The sequence below is a fragment of the Plecotus auritus genome, assembly GCF_963455305.1.
Source record: "Plecotus auritus genome assembly, chromosome: 1".
Lineage (NCBI taxonomy): Eukaryota > Metazoa > Chordata > Mammalia > Chiroptera > Vespertilionidae > Plecotus > Plecotus auritus.
In genome coordinates, this window is record NC_137770.1 from 221,578,551 (window position 1) to 221,592,471 (window position 13,921).

The following is a 13,921-nucleotide window of genomic DNA, read 5'->3' on the forward strand; positions in this document are numbered from 1 at the left end:
GAGAGGGAGAGGAAATGTTGTGTGCTTAAAAAGAAAATTAATATTCTCTTAATATTTTCCGCAACAACAAAATACGGGGGAAATACTACAAACAGGCATCATTGTAACTGTTTTATTGTCTTCTGGCTCCTGAGGTCTGGGACACGTGGTGCCTGTCCCTGAGTCCTGGATTACATTTGCTTCTAGGTTCCGAATCAGCTGAAATTCACATTAAAATGCATGATGCTGCAGCATATCACTGGCAAAACCCACAAACTTTTTAAGTAAAACAAAATGATGCAAACCAAGCAAAAACAACAGGATCTTTCGGAAGTCCAGAAAGAAAAGTATTTTTAGAAGTTTTAGAATCCTTGTGCATTCTATATGTATTTCATGGCTGCAGTTTCAGGTAGTGTGTTCCCAGCACAGCTCTCGTTTGGCTCCTGGGGCTGACTCACATGCAAGACCATGTTATTGGAATTAATTCTGTGTCTGATGGAGGCAACATAGCTGAATCCCTTGGCTGCTGGGAACTGGGCCCGCGTCCCCTGTGTGTGGAGGAAATGGATATCTAATGGGGGTGATAGGAGTGACAAAGGGAAGCACCACTTAAAATAGTTACCCTCGTGACCCCCCGCCCTTCTCCCCCCGCCCTTCTCCCCCCACTTCTAGAATACCTGTTATCTCACCATCAGTGCTTCTTTCCTCAGTGACACCTGGCTTTCAGCATCTTAGCTGAAAATACTCCCAGGAGGAATAGCACAGGCAGTCCTAAGACAGAGCCCAATCACTCTCTTCTCTCTGCTCTCCATGCTGCACTCTGCTCCCTAACCTTCAAATGCCTCCTCTGATTTCCCACCAGACACACTGCCCCTTATGTTCTTTCTTTCATAGAGAAATATATGTAGAAGGCTTCTCAGGCCAAAATAAATAATTACATAAATAAAAATCAATGAACCAAATGTTAGGACTTAATTCTTATCCCAATACCTGAGACAACTGAGGTCTTCCCCAGATCGAGCAGTGACAGGTCTGGTGGGCAGTCCAGTGTGGAGTTCTAGTTCCTGCAAGTTCAGTGTCCAAACTTTCCCAAGCGGCACTGGAAAGGTGTGTGTGTGGGGGGGGGGGGGGGGGCGGGGGGCGGGGCTCTGCTTTCAGCCCAGTGGCTCCCCCTTCACTCAGAAGCCTGCAGTGCTTGGGTTTGGTCCATCTCAAAAGTCAGCTTTCAAGACAGTATCTGAACCACTGTATTCTAAAGTGCAGATTTCTAGGACCTAGTAGGTATTTAATAATTATGGGTTGAATGAATGAATGGTTGATACCATCAAGGTCTACCTAACCTAGAGAAGTAGCATGTTAATGAGGATATGGGAGAGTTTGTGTTCTGAGATGTTCTCTTGGACACCCGAAATTCCAGCACTGGGCAGAATTGTGTGCTCTGCTTGCCCAAAGACTCCACTTCTTTCACATCTCGTGAATCCCTTTGCTTCTCTTTACCTTACGTTCTATTCTCTTGGCTTACATATCCATCATTTCTTGCCTAGAATAGGACCACAGTTTATGTCTTGGCTTCTCTGCTCCCTCATTCCTTCCTCCCCCATTATACTATACTGTTTCCATAGGCCTATAGGACCTGATTCCAGTCTATCTCCCCTATCTTCTATCTCATTAAACATTTTCTTGTCCCCCCAATCTCTCCTGCTTTCACAACAACAACAAAAAACAAAAAACTAAACTGAACTGCTTATAGATTCCCAACCACATCATGCTTTCTCTGGCTTGGGATTCTATCACTGATTCCTATGCCTGTAACTTCCTCCTTTCCCACCACACTGCCATTTATTTATTCACTCCTAATCATCCTTTAGTACCCAGCACAGAGGATGTCACCTCTTTCAGAATCCTTCTGACAATCTAGGAAACTACATGTCCATTATGGGTGTGCAGGGACCTCTTCTCCCTGGCATCCTTACTCCAAAACTCAGGCTGCCGAAGCAGCCACCACCTGAACTCTGTCAGCTGCTATAAAACAGGGCAAAAGATAGAAGGTAGAGACTTGAACACTAACTCTTAAGGCTTCTACCTGGAAGTCATACTTAACACTGCTCTTCAGTTTTCATTGGCCAAAGCGAGTCACATGGCCACATCTAACTTCTTGGGAGTAGGGAAGTGAAATCCTACTATGTGCCTAAAAATGGCAAGAACTGGACATATTTGTTATACAGCTCTAGTGACTTACACATTCAGGCAAGTTGGGGCCTGGAAAATCCTCAGTGGATTTGGTGATCTTAATGACTCCACTTTGGTGGAGGTGTTGGCTTTAGGTTAGAATAGGATCCTCACTGCATAAAGCAGGAATGCAGAGGAGCAAGTGGGCACAGATGTTGACTGGTTATAGATTTGGAAGGAGGAAGCTGAGGGAATCTGGTCCATTGGTGTCTGTTATCATTATGGAATGAATTTATATAAAGCTTTCAAAATTTGTTCCACTCGGAGAAATTTAGGAGATCATTACTGGGGGGTCAGATGCCCCTCTGTAACACATGTGGTTTCCTAGCACAGTGGTTGGGAGGATGCTAAGCACATTGCCTCTCTATGCTACCCCCGCCCTCCCCCCCCCCACCTTCCCAAATTGAGCCTGTTTTCAAGCACCATGTAGGTTTTAAGTGCCAGGTACTGTCTTCTGAGCACACATAAGAGGCCAGTAAAAAATTATCATTCTTAGTAGTTGGCAGTAGGAGTTGTAATATAGCTATGAAATAAAAATTTGTTTCTCCCCAAATTTTTCATCCAAAAAATATACTGGGATATTAACCCCAGGGGCTTAACCCTCTTCCTGTCTTCAACCTGAAAGTGGTTTCTCAACCCATACTATAGTCGTGTAGGTTGGGGCATCACTCAGCTGAGTAGGATAATCTCACCTGACCCTTTTCTTTGGAGCATAAACATGTGACTTCAAGGTCTCAGGACATTACTACCTGAGGATATTGCTACTCCAGTTATCCTGGCAGCTCTGGCCCAGAAAATCCCGGTCCTCTTTGCAAGTGCTCTTCTGCACCCTCCAAGCTTGGCTGGGGCTCATGATTATTTTCCCCCTCCTTTTTCAAATAGTCCCCCCCCCCTCCCGCTTTGGTTCAGATAGAGAGGCCTCCCTGGCTAATTTAATTTTGTTTCTCCTTCCTTTGTTACAAGCAGATGTCACTTTTACATCTGTGCCTCTGATCAAATGCCTCATGTCTCCCCAACCACCAGCCCAGCAGATGTTACTCCTATTAGCCAAACTCCTGCAAAAAAGGTAACAGGCAGCCCCTTCTGCTAATCATAGCATTGGCGGGGAGAGAGAATGAGGGGAGTAGAGATAAACTGGAAGATACAAGTTTTCTGCCTGGTTGCTTCATTTTCTCCCATTTGATATCTTAGAGCCCATTCTTTGACTTTTCTACCCTTTGCCACAGGCATTATAAACAATCAATAGGAAAGAGTGTTCATGCTCTGTTTAAATTTCAAAGTCAAGTATTTAATATGTAATTCAAAAATACTCTAGCATCAGCAGCAGCAGCAGCATGATCATAACACTGGCGTCTAATATTGACTGGATTCTTCCCCAGTGCCAAGCACTGTGTTAACTGCTTTGTATACACTATTGTCAACCAGTTAATAATTGCTAGTCTCACAGTGCCAGAAGGTTAGTTACCAGAAATACAAAGGGTCTCTATTATGAAACGTGTATTATGGTTGCTAGGCAAATGGAAAATGTGAAAGTTCTAAAATGCTAGGAGAATGTCTACATCAGTGGATCTTCATGCTTGGGGATGCTGTGGTCGGCTTGCTTTATGTTCTGAGGAAATGGCGTCCTAATAAATCTAGTCCAGGTTATTTTCTTAGTGCAGGTGAGTGGAAAAGGTTGCTGCCTGCAGAAACTTTTTTTTTTTTTTTTGAGAACCCCTGAGGATAAATCTTGCCTTTTAATTCTGTGGATGGGAGAACTCTTGGTTCTGAGTGAGTCTTTGCCAGGCAGTGGCCTTGCTGTGCCGGAATAATTTGGATGCAGCCTCAAATAAAGCAATCAAAAAGAAAATTCCTCTGAAAGTCTCACTGGTATTTAATATTTTATTCATTCCCATGTTATTGTGCTTCGTCTGCGGTAAAACAGCCTCAAAACAGCCTCCTAGGAGTGAGGCATTAGGATGCTGACAAGCGTTTTCCCATGAATTGCTACTACAATACAATGGCATTTTGTTTGCTGTTTTGTTTCCTTGTCTTCTAACATTCTTTCTGACTTTCAAGGAAAAAAAAAAAAAAAGAAGAAGAAAAAGAAACCCTCTTATGAATGGCAAGAAAAGGAAAGAAAAGTTTCTTTTAAACTTTCAACCTTTTTCACTTGGTACTGGGTAGCATGTAAACATTTTTTTTTCTCATGGTATATATGCTGGAAGTCTCTTCCCTCTTTTGTGCTTTAAATGACCTTTTTTCCCTCCCCCTTTTACCACATAACATTGCCTTTCCATTATTGATTCAAAAAATCAGCAGGGGAAAAAAAATCAACCGTGTACACATATTAAGAAAGGAAAGTCAGAGGAAGATGGATCAACCATCCATCTATCCATGTGGCCATTTATCTATCAATCCATCTCCCTACCCACCCGCCTCTATTAAAATAAATAGCAGGCACTGTACACATTGCTGGTTGGCTGAAGTTGTGATCTGGACAAAAGGTCTGTTTGGGAAAAGGATGCTGAAGCTCTAATTCTATTTGTGCCGGTTGAAAATCAGGAGGGGTTTTTCTACACTTCACTTTTATTAGATTATTTCTTATAGATGGTTTCTTTTTTCCTCCCAGACGCGTGGTGGAGGCTGCTGAAGCAGTTGGTCTATAGTTGGAATAATTAAATTAACCATTTGGTACAACTTTTAGGGGAGAGCTCGCGTGTAGAAAGCACAACTCGAACAAAACAGGGCGCTGGGGCTGGGCTCTGGCCTGGCCCCACAGGCCTTTCATCTTTGGAGCAGAAGCAAGACCTCGGGCCACAAAAGACGGGCAAAGGGGACGACTGGCCAGGGATGGAGGGGGAGGGGGGTTGGGACGGGGAGAGGGACGGTGACACCGAACAAAATAAACCTACAAGGCCTACAAAGGCGGGGAGGGGGAAAATGAAGTCAAGCGCGTTTGCTCATCGGACCGTGGTCCCAGAGCTGAGAGGTCTCCTGGTACAAAGAGAAGAAGGCACCGATCAGGCGAGGCCGGGCACCAGGGGGCGCCCGGAGAGAGACCAGGGCCCTGCCGGCACCTGGGAGAGGGCTGGCACCAGGATCCGAGGAGGCGGGGAATCAAGCGGTGGGAGCCCGGAGTGCAAGGCGGGGAGAGGAAGCCCGGGCGAGCGAGGTGCCGCGGGGAGCACGAGGTGGTGCCCAGTACAGGCCTCTGCCCTGCCTGCCCCTCGCCCACTCTCCTGGGCACCTCCCCCCCCCCCCGCCCGCTGCCTCCCCCGCTTGTACCTCCCTTACCCCCTCCCCTTGGCCCCCCCTTACTCCCACCTCCGCCCCCAGACCTCGCCTGGCCCTGTGGCGCAGTCCTGGCCCTCCCTTGCACCGCTTCTCCGGATGCCAGTTTCAAACGCCAGGTCAACACTGCACTCCCCTCCCCATAGGAACTGCCTCCTGCACAGACTAAATCCCAAAGTTCAACATCATCCAAAGCTGCCCAAATAAACCTTGCTCCTCCCAGCGCCCACACACTCCGGCTCCACGCCCGTCTCAGTGGCTTCCGGCCCGAGGACTGTGCCAGGTTGGACCCTGGGTGGAACTGCCTCGCCCTGGGCTCGGTGTAGGACCCCAGCGGCGCGGAGATGCAGCATCCTGAGCTGAGGGCGCGCGCGCGCGCGCGGAGACACCTCTCAGGGTGCACCAAGGAGTGGGTGCCAGGAGGGTTGTGGGCCTGGTTATTGCCAAGCACCGACCTTGAAGCCAAAACGCATTCCCTCCCATACACCCATTCTATTCTATCCTATCCTACAGAGAAAAGCGCTTGAAGCCCACAGAAACGGGGTGGGGGAGTCGAGCGGCCTAGGGGGTGCCATTCGGGCCGGTTCCCCAAATCCACATCCTCCAGTTCAGGCCTGGGGCGGCAGGGTCCATGGGAAGACTGGGAAGCACACGCCCACCCCCAAGTGCAAGGGATTCCAAAAACTTGGACGATCTCAGCCATTGCTGGACAACCTACGCCCCCTCCCCGAAGGTGGGGGCAGGACAAGTCCTGGTGGGGAAATTCCATGTGCGGCGTCCACAGGGGCACAGCCACCTCCCGGCCCAAAAGCAGATTCATATTCATGAGAGCGATAAATAAAGACAAATCCCCACTGTAAACCACTTGGATTCACATCCGTCTTTGCTGGCCTTTAGGTTTAGGGGACTGAAGACAGATGTTTGCATCTCTTTTCTCCTCTTGTCTGGTGACCATAAAGAAAAACCATTTAGAGCGTTGCAATTTGTTTCCCGCCGCAGTAAAACCTTGTGTGCATTTATTTTCATTTCGCCCCCGCGCACAAAAAAGTGCACACTGGTCACCAAGGGCCCTTCTTTATCAAATACGCATTGTACAACATGCAACTGCAATAAAACTATCAGCCCTCCCCATAAAACTATCAGCAGGTCCCTCGGCGGCCCGCCGCCTGCACTCGCGCCAGCAGCGCTTCCTCACGTCCAGAGGACGCCCCATCACCTGAAACCAGCCTGAAACTCACCCAGCGGAGCAGCGCAGGGCTGGGGGGCCGCTGTCTCGGTTTAATCCATTACGGCGTCCGTTGCAGTTTAGTGCGCAATAAAACACGGTGGCAGTGGAGAGCGAGCGCCCATCCACTCCCCGGCACTAGCATCGAATTAAACCACTTAGTTTGGCAAACACTGAACGCCTAAATGCCCCTATAAAGACTTTATGAGTTTGTTACTTTAATTACTGACTTGTTACAGAGCACATAAAGGGGGTAATGAATGCAATAAAACTAATTATCTACACATTTAATTCATATAAAATATCCAGGGTTTGTTTACACCACACGGCGATTCAACTAAGCATCCCCCCTCTTGTCCACCGAGAGGAAGGATTTAATGAAATAGTTTCCCTTATTCTGCTAGAGCCTAACGAACCAAATGAAAATTACCCTCCGCTTAAATCATGGGGCCACCGAGGTCCACAAATCACCGTTTGCTTCTTTGTCTGTGTGCCTCCCCGCTAGCCCCCAAAGAGCCTGAGGAATTGGACAAGAAAAATGCCCAACCTAGAACCTGGGCATTTAAAGAGTAAGTATTCTCTCACTGCAGTCAGTGAACCTAAAAGGCAAAGAGACAGCAATCCTCGGGTCTGCGGGGGGGCTGTGGGCACCTAAAACAGTGGAGGCGAAAAAAGAGGGAGAGCACCCTACAGGGGTGGGAGAGACACGTTTGGGGATATTGCAAGTTCACTTGCTAGTTAGGGCGTTATGAAAATGAACAACCGCACAGAACCCCCAAACCAAGGAAACGCTAACCTCACGCTAAGGCAGAAAGACAGAACTGAGCGAAAAGAAGCCGTCGCTTGAGAATTCAGATGGTTTACATTCAAGAGCATTGTTCGTTTATTTTCTTAAACGGCGGTGTAAGCTGAGTCTCTAGAAAAGCACATGAAGCTGCCACAAGAAATGCAATTTATAAGATGCTCTTTTTAAAAACCCCCTCTACCAGGTGTATTTTAAAGAAATTCGCTTATCATTCACATAAACCCCCTTGGCTCACTTACTCTATGTTACAGGGCGCCTGAGTCTTGCCAATGTCCCAGTCCTTTATAACATTTCATGCACTTCGGGGGGTAGGCTTGTTGTTAAATTGAGCGTGTAACGCTCTTACAAAACAGGTTTTCTATGACATCAAGGCTTCTTCTTCCTAACTGAGGGGGGGGAAAAAGAGGACGAAGAAGGGGGAAACACACACACACCATCTCCATTTATGCCTAAGGTATATGATCAGTTAAAAAGGCTTAAAAGCTCGGGGAAATTGGATCAGGGAGAATCGTCACCCAACTTTCATTATTTCCAAGTAGTGTGATTGAATTAAAGGGCAGGGAGCTGGTTAGAAGGGAGGATCAGGGGCTCAGTGCGTAATGGTGTGGTATTAAATTCTAATTAGAGATGCAGGAATCAATGATAGGGAGGTTGGACAGCTCAGTTCCCCAGTGCCAGCCCAATAGACGGATGAGTTATTGTCATGTAAAAAGCGCCAGCAATAAGACCAACCGCTTTGCTATTGTCCAAGTGGAAAGAGCCAAGTTTATTATGAGGACTATATGCTCTAGAGACCTCAGACAAGGCATCTCACAGGAGGCTTTTTCATAAAACTAGGCTCTGCTGGTAGTAAGGAGGCCAGTTTGGAGGCAGGCGTTGAGCTGTGCACATCTCCCCACTCCAGCCACCTTCTCCATACCCATCTTTTATTTCATTTTTCCATTTGGCTGAGCCATCCAGAGCCTTTTCAATGTATAAAATGGAATATTCTTACCTCAATTCCTCTGCCTACGAGTCCTGTATGGCTGGCATGGACACCTCCAGCCTGGCTTCAGCCTATGCAGACTTCAGTTCGTGCAGCCAGGCCAGTGGCTTCCAGTATAACCCGATCAGGACCACTTTTGGGGCCACGTCCGGCTGCCCGTCCCTCACGCCGGGATCCTGCAGCCTCGGCACCCTCAGGGACCACCAGAGCAGTCCGTACGCCGCAGGTAAGGACCGCCAGCTTTCTCAGCGGAGGAAGCTGCCTTTCCGCTCGTATATAGGAAGCCTTGATTGCATTTGAAAATGGAAATGTGTTTAGTATTTACCAAACGAAATTTGCTTACACAAATGAAAGAATTTATCACGTTAGAAGCGATTGCAGGGAGGGGTAATTCACTTACAGGGTTACACTATCCTAGTCACACCCGAACCGCCAACAAAATTATCTTAAGCTGCCAAAATGATAGGCATAATTTATTTACTTTGCGATGAGACGTAAAGCTTAGAAAATAATTAAATAACAAAGAGTAAAGCTCATTACTGGCAGTGTCTCTTTTTTAAAGAACCGACAGCGGCTCACACCTCTTTGGCTGGTCATTTTGAGGATTACTTCTTTAATTTATTATTGTTATTTTTGCAGCACTTTCCCCCCAAGTTTTTGGGCTGGGTCAGCTCTTGAGAATTGAAAAGTTCCAACAGTGAGAGTGTTTGGTAACTTCTTCCCTTGATATTCCGACTGATGTTTTCGGACTTTTTTTCTTCTGTCGTTTCTTCCCCTCATCAAAGCATTCTCCCGCCCTGGCTCTTAGAGGTCTCTGATGGTGTATGTTAACCCACCCAAAGGCGCTTGTGCCAGGAGGGACCTCGCCAAACCCCGAAGTTTGCGCCAGTTTCTGTATATAACGAATCTTTATCGGCAGCTCGTCTTGGCCGCTCTCCCGCTCTGTTGTTGGTGGCGGCTCCGGTGACACCTGTCCTCGAAGTCCCCGCATTCCGGCTCCACGGCCCCCGCGCGCTCCAGACCGTTTTGGTCACACTCTGTCCTCTTTCTTGTCTCCAGTTCCTTACAAACTCTTCACCGACCACGGCGGCCTCAATGAGAAGCGCAAGCAGAGGCGCATTCGCACCACGTTCACGAGTGCGCAGCTCAAAGAGCTGGAGAGGGTCTTCGCGGAGACGCACTACCCTGACATCTACACCCGGGAGGAGCTGGCCCTGAAGATCGACCTCACTGAGGCGCGAGTCCAGGTACGCGCTCCCAGAAAATTACCCGGCTGGGACGTCCGGGGGTTGCTGTGGGCGAGGGAGCGGAGCGGGTGGTGCTACCGGAGGTTCAGAACCCCAGGGCCTCTCTCTCGAGGGCCCCGCGGCTCAGGGCTGAACAGAGAGGCCAGGTTTGTGCGCGAGAGGAAGGGCCTGGGCGCACGCTCTAGGCTACACATAGATTCACAGTTGCAAAGTGTTTCCCACCCCAGCCAGCGCTGCGGAGGCATTCGGCAAGTGCCCTTTGGGGAGAGTGCAGACGCTGCCCGCATATTATAAATATATATGTTTGCTAAATGCCTCCTAATTCACGCGCTTTTAACTTGGAGCTGTCGCGTATAGGTGCATTTTCCAGGGAACTAGGACTTGCATCAAGTTCGCAAAGGGGCTTCGACTCCGTGAAGGTCAAGAACCAAGGATGACTCTGACCTTTTAGGGACGGGGCTCTCTCCAGGGGAGCCCGCCAGTGGAGGGGCAGTGCGCACCTGTACGCGCTTCTCTAGGCACAAAGGTCAGGATGCAAAGCGAGCACCCAACCCAGAGACCTTTTCTCCTTCCATCAATTAGGGTTTATTTAACTTAGACTTGAGGCCTAGGGCCGATGGCGAGTTTGGAGTAACTCAAGAAATAGACTGAACAAAGATGCGACAAAATAAGGGCTTTTATTTTAGGGCCTTTCTGGGGCCTGCCGCCTTTTTACATCTTCTGTAAGACGCCATGTCCTTGGCCTGTTCAAGTCACCCTGAGAAAACTTCTAGGAAGATGCACCAGCAACAGGGGGGTGGGAGCAGACGTGGAGGACTGGGTGCGCATGGGGGTACCCGCGGCGCGTGGAGTTGAAAACAAACTAAAACGGACCGTGCACCCTCCTAACTCGCGCTTTTCTTTCCCGTTGGGTTCTCTCTTCCCTGCTTCTCCGCTTCCCCTCTCCTCCTGGGCCAGGTGTGGTTCCAGAACCGCCGCGCCAAGTTCCGCAAGCAGGAGCGCGCGGCAGCGGCCGCGGCGGCGGCGGCCAAGAACGGCTCTTCGGGAAAGAAGTCTGACTCTTCCCGGGACGACGAGAGCAAGGAGGCCAAAAGCACCGACCCGGACAGCACTGGGGGCCCGGGCCCCAACCCCAACCCCACTCCCAGCTGCGGGGCGAGTGGCGGCGGCGGCGGCGGGCCCAGCCCGGCAGGCGGCCCGGGGGCGGCGGGGCCCGGGGGCCCAGGAGGCGAACCCGGAAAGGGCGGCGCGGCGGCGGCGGCGGCAGCGGCAGCGGCGGCGGCGGCGGCAGCAGCGGCGGCGGCGGCCGGAGGCCTGGCTGCGGCCGGGGGCCCTGGACAAGGCTGGGCTCCCGGCCCCGGCCCCATCACCTCCATCCCGGATTCACTCGGGGGGGCCCTTCGCCAGCGTCCTATCTTCGCTCCAAAGACCCAACGGTGCCAAAGCCGCCTTAGTGAAGAGCAGTATGTTCTGATCTGGGAGGCGGCGGCGGCGGCGGCGGCGGCGGGCGTGCCGGGCCGGGCGGGCGAGCGGGCGAGCGGGGAGGCCCAAGGCTATTGTCGTCGCTGCTGCCCTGGCTTTTTCATTGAAAGCCTCAAGTAATCGCGATAAGAATAAAGAGAAAACGGCGTCGCCCCCATTGCAACCCCACTCTACCCCAATCCTGAACCTCCAACAAAACAAAACAAAACAAAACAAAAAAGCAAAACAAAACACTTCCTGGCTTCGCACCCGCCCCAGGGCCGCGCAGACGGGCCAGGGCTCCGCCTGTGGACTGGGAGGTGGGAGCGGTGCGGCCTGGACTCGGGGGCACTCTCAGGGGGCTGTGTCTGCGTGTCGTGTGTGTCTGTCTCTGGGAATGTGTATCTGTGGCCCGAGCAGGTGACAGAAAGAGATGGATGGGGGCATCACCAACTCAGTGACTTGCTTAGAAAAAGAGAAAAATAAAACAAAAAACCCCCGCAAATTAAAAAAAAAATTAGGAAGGCAGCAATCGTTTTTTTAAAAAAAAGATTTTAAAATCTAAGGGGAAACAAATAAAGGGGGAAAGAAGGGAGGCTGCAGCAAGCACTGTCTGAAGGCTCTGTCTTGTGAACCCTAAATGGGCTCCCTCCTGACGGCACAGACTCCCACTGGGGCACCTCCTTAGGGGAGACTAGGGAGCCTTCCAGTCCGCTTCCCCTCCTGTCCTTGGGCTCGGCCGCTGTGGCGAAGACTCCTGCAGACTGTCACCGCGGCCAAGGTGACTTCCTCGCGCCCGCTTGCCTGTCCCCACCTGGCCGAACACCATCCCGCCATTAGCGCTTCCGAGCCCCACACAGTTGCAACTCCCAAACCCCGAATCTTTGCAGCCACTCGGCCCCCAGAAAGATGCCCTATACGTGAGATGCCTTTCATCTGCAAACTGCAAACTGTGTCTCATATTTCAAAACGCTTCCCTGTTTTTCTCTCTCCTGCCACCCCCACCGGCATTTTCTCCTTCCACCAGCTTTCACTGAACTTTTCGGCACTGCTTTGGATTGGAGTCAATTGCAGTCCGTGCAACCGGCTACAGAGAAATTGACTGAGCGAGGGAAAGGCGCGCACACGAGTTTGCAGAAGTGTCTTGGTTTGCACTTCTGTTTGATCCGAAATGGACTCACATCCTGTTTGGTGGATGAACTGTATATTGATGATTCCATTCTTCTCGCAGTTTAGACATCTCTGTTGAGGTTTCTTTTTTTGTTTGTTTGTTTTGTTTTTTTATTTTAAAAGGCACAAACTATAGATATTAGTTGAATGTTGAGGCTTTAACTTTTTGGGTGTCTTTCTACAACTGTGTTCTGTGACTCAATTGTATCGTGTTAATATCAGTACAGACCGTCTCCTCTACGTGACCGTATAATGTTTTTCCTCTTCTTGTAGTCTCTATGGCGTGTCTTTACGGAGTACTAAGGTTCTCACGGGTTCAATTCCTTTGTATTTAGAGACCACGGTTCAGACAATGGTATATATTTTTGTTATCAGGTGCATGTCTGTCTGATTTTTTTCTCCTTGTTGGACCTTGTTTGTGAACATAAGCGTCCTAAGTTATGTTTCAGATTTTCAAATTTATTTATATGTGTTACAATGAATGCTTCTATTTAAAAGGGAAATATTTCTACATGTGCATATAGTTTTCCAAGAGTGTACCATTAACTTGATTGTTGATAATAAAAACAAAAAGCAAGTCTAGTGATTGAACTCCTCTGAATTTTCCTCAATTCATTTTTTAATTTAATTTTTTAAATGATAAGGGAGAACAGAGGAAATTATATAAAATCTTTAGAAGCCACAGTGGCTCTGGAAACCTAGGTTGGTTGGGGAGTGGAAATTCATGCAGCCAGATTCAGCCAGGATACAATTTAGTGCTTGGAAGAACAGGTAGGATTCTTCCGGTTGTGCCTATCTGTTTTGAGTCAGGGAGCAGAAGAGAACACCAGGGTGTTGATAAAAATGTCCAGATTAGTGCCTAGGCTGAGGCCCCATGGATTCCTGGAAGCAAAGACAGGAACTGAACTCCTGATTTTGAGAAGGACTCAACTGTGGATTCTGAGCTAAAGTGCCTTCAGGACCCATAAGCCCCCATGGTCCAGCCTCCTTAAGCCCAAAGACTGCCTGCAGCACCCTGTGACACCTAAGGGTCTTTGCATGGATGGATCAGGAAGGCACCGGGTGGAGAGTAACATTGACGTGTTGTGAGAAATAATATTGACAACAACTGAAATTATCGAGCCTGGCATGTACCAAATTTTGCTTTCCGTGCATTATCCCATCTGCTTCTCAAAACAACATCATGAAGCAGTGCAATTCCAATCCTCATGTTCTTTTTATACAGATGAGGAAGCTGAGGCAACAGAGAGGTTAACTTGTTAAAGAGCCCTGGGCATGAGTGATGAGGCAAGCCTTTGAACCCAGGAAATCTGATTCCAGAGCCTGTATATTAACTGCACCAGTGGTTCTGAAAGTGTGGTCAGCAGCTCACATGGGAACTTGTTAGAAACAGGAATTCTTAGACCTTATTCTAGACCTACAGAATCATGAACTCTGGGACGGGGGCCCAGTAATCTGTTTTAACAAGCTCTATAGAGGATATTAGAACCACTGAAGTATACTCTAAGAAACCCAAATAGGAAGGTTCCAGAATTGGGACTACATTG

The 13,921-nt window shown here is 49.1% G+C and overlaps 1 protein-coding gene across 1 annotated transcript; it reads left to right on the forward strand.

The window, feature by feature from the left end:
• Positions 1-8,360: 8,360 nt before the first annotated feature.
• On the forward strand, positions 8,361-11,217 carry PHOX2B (paired like homeobox 2B; the record flags this gene model as incomplete). The annotated part of the gene is given in 4 exon segments (XM_080679909.1): positions 8,361-8,722; positions 9,556-9,743; positions 10,701-11,132; positions 11,134-11,217. Coding segments are annotated over 4 exon segments (945 nt in total). The 5' UTR covers positions 8,361-8,481.
• Between the last annotated feature and the right edge of the window lie 2,704 nt (positions 11,218-13,921).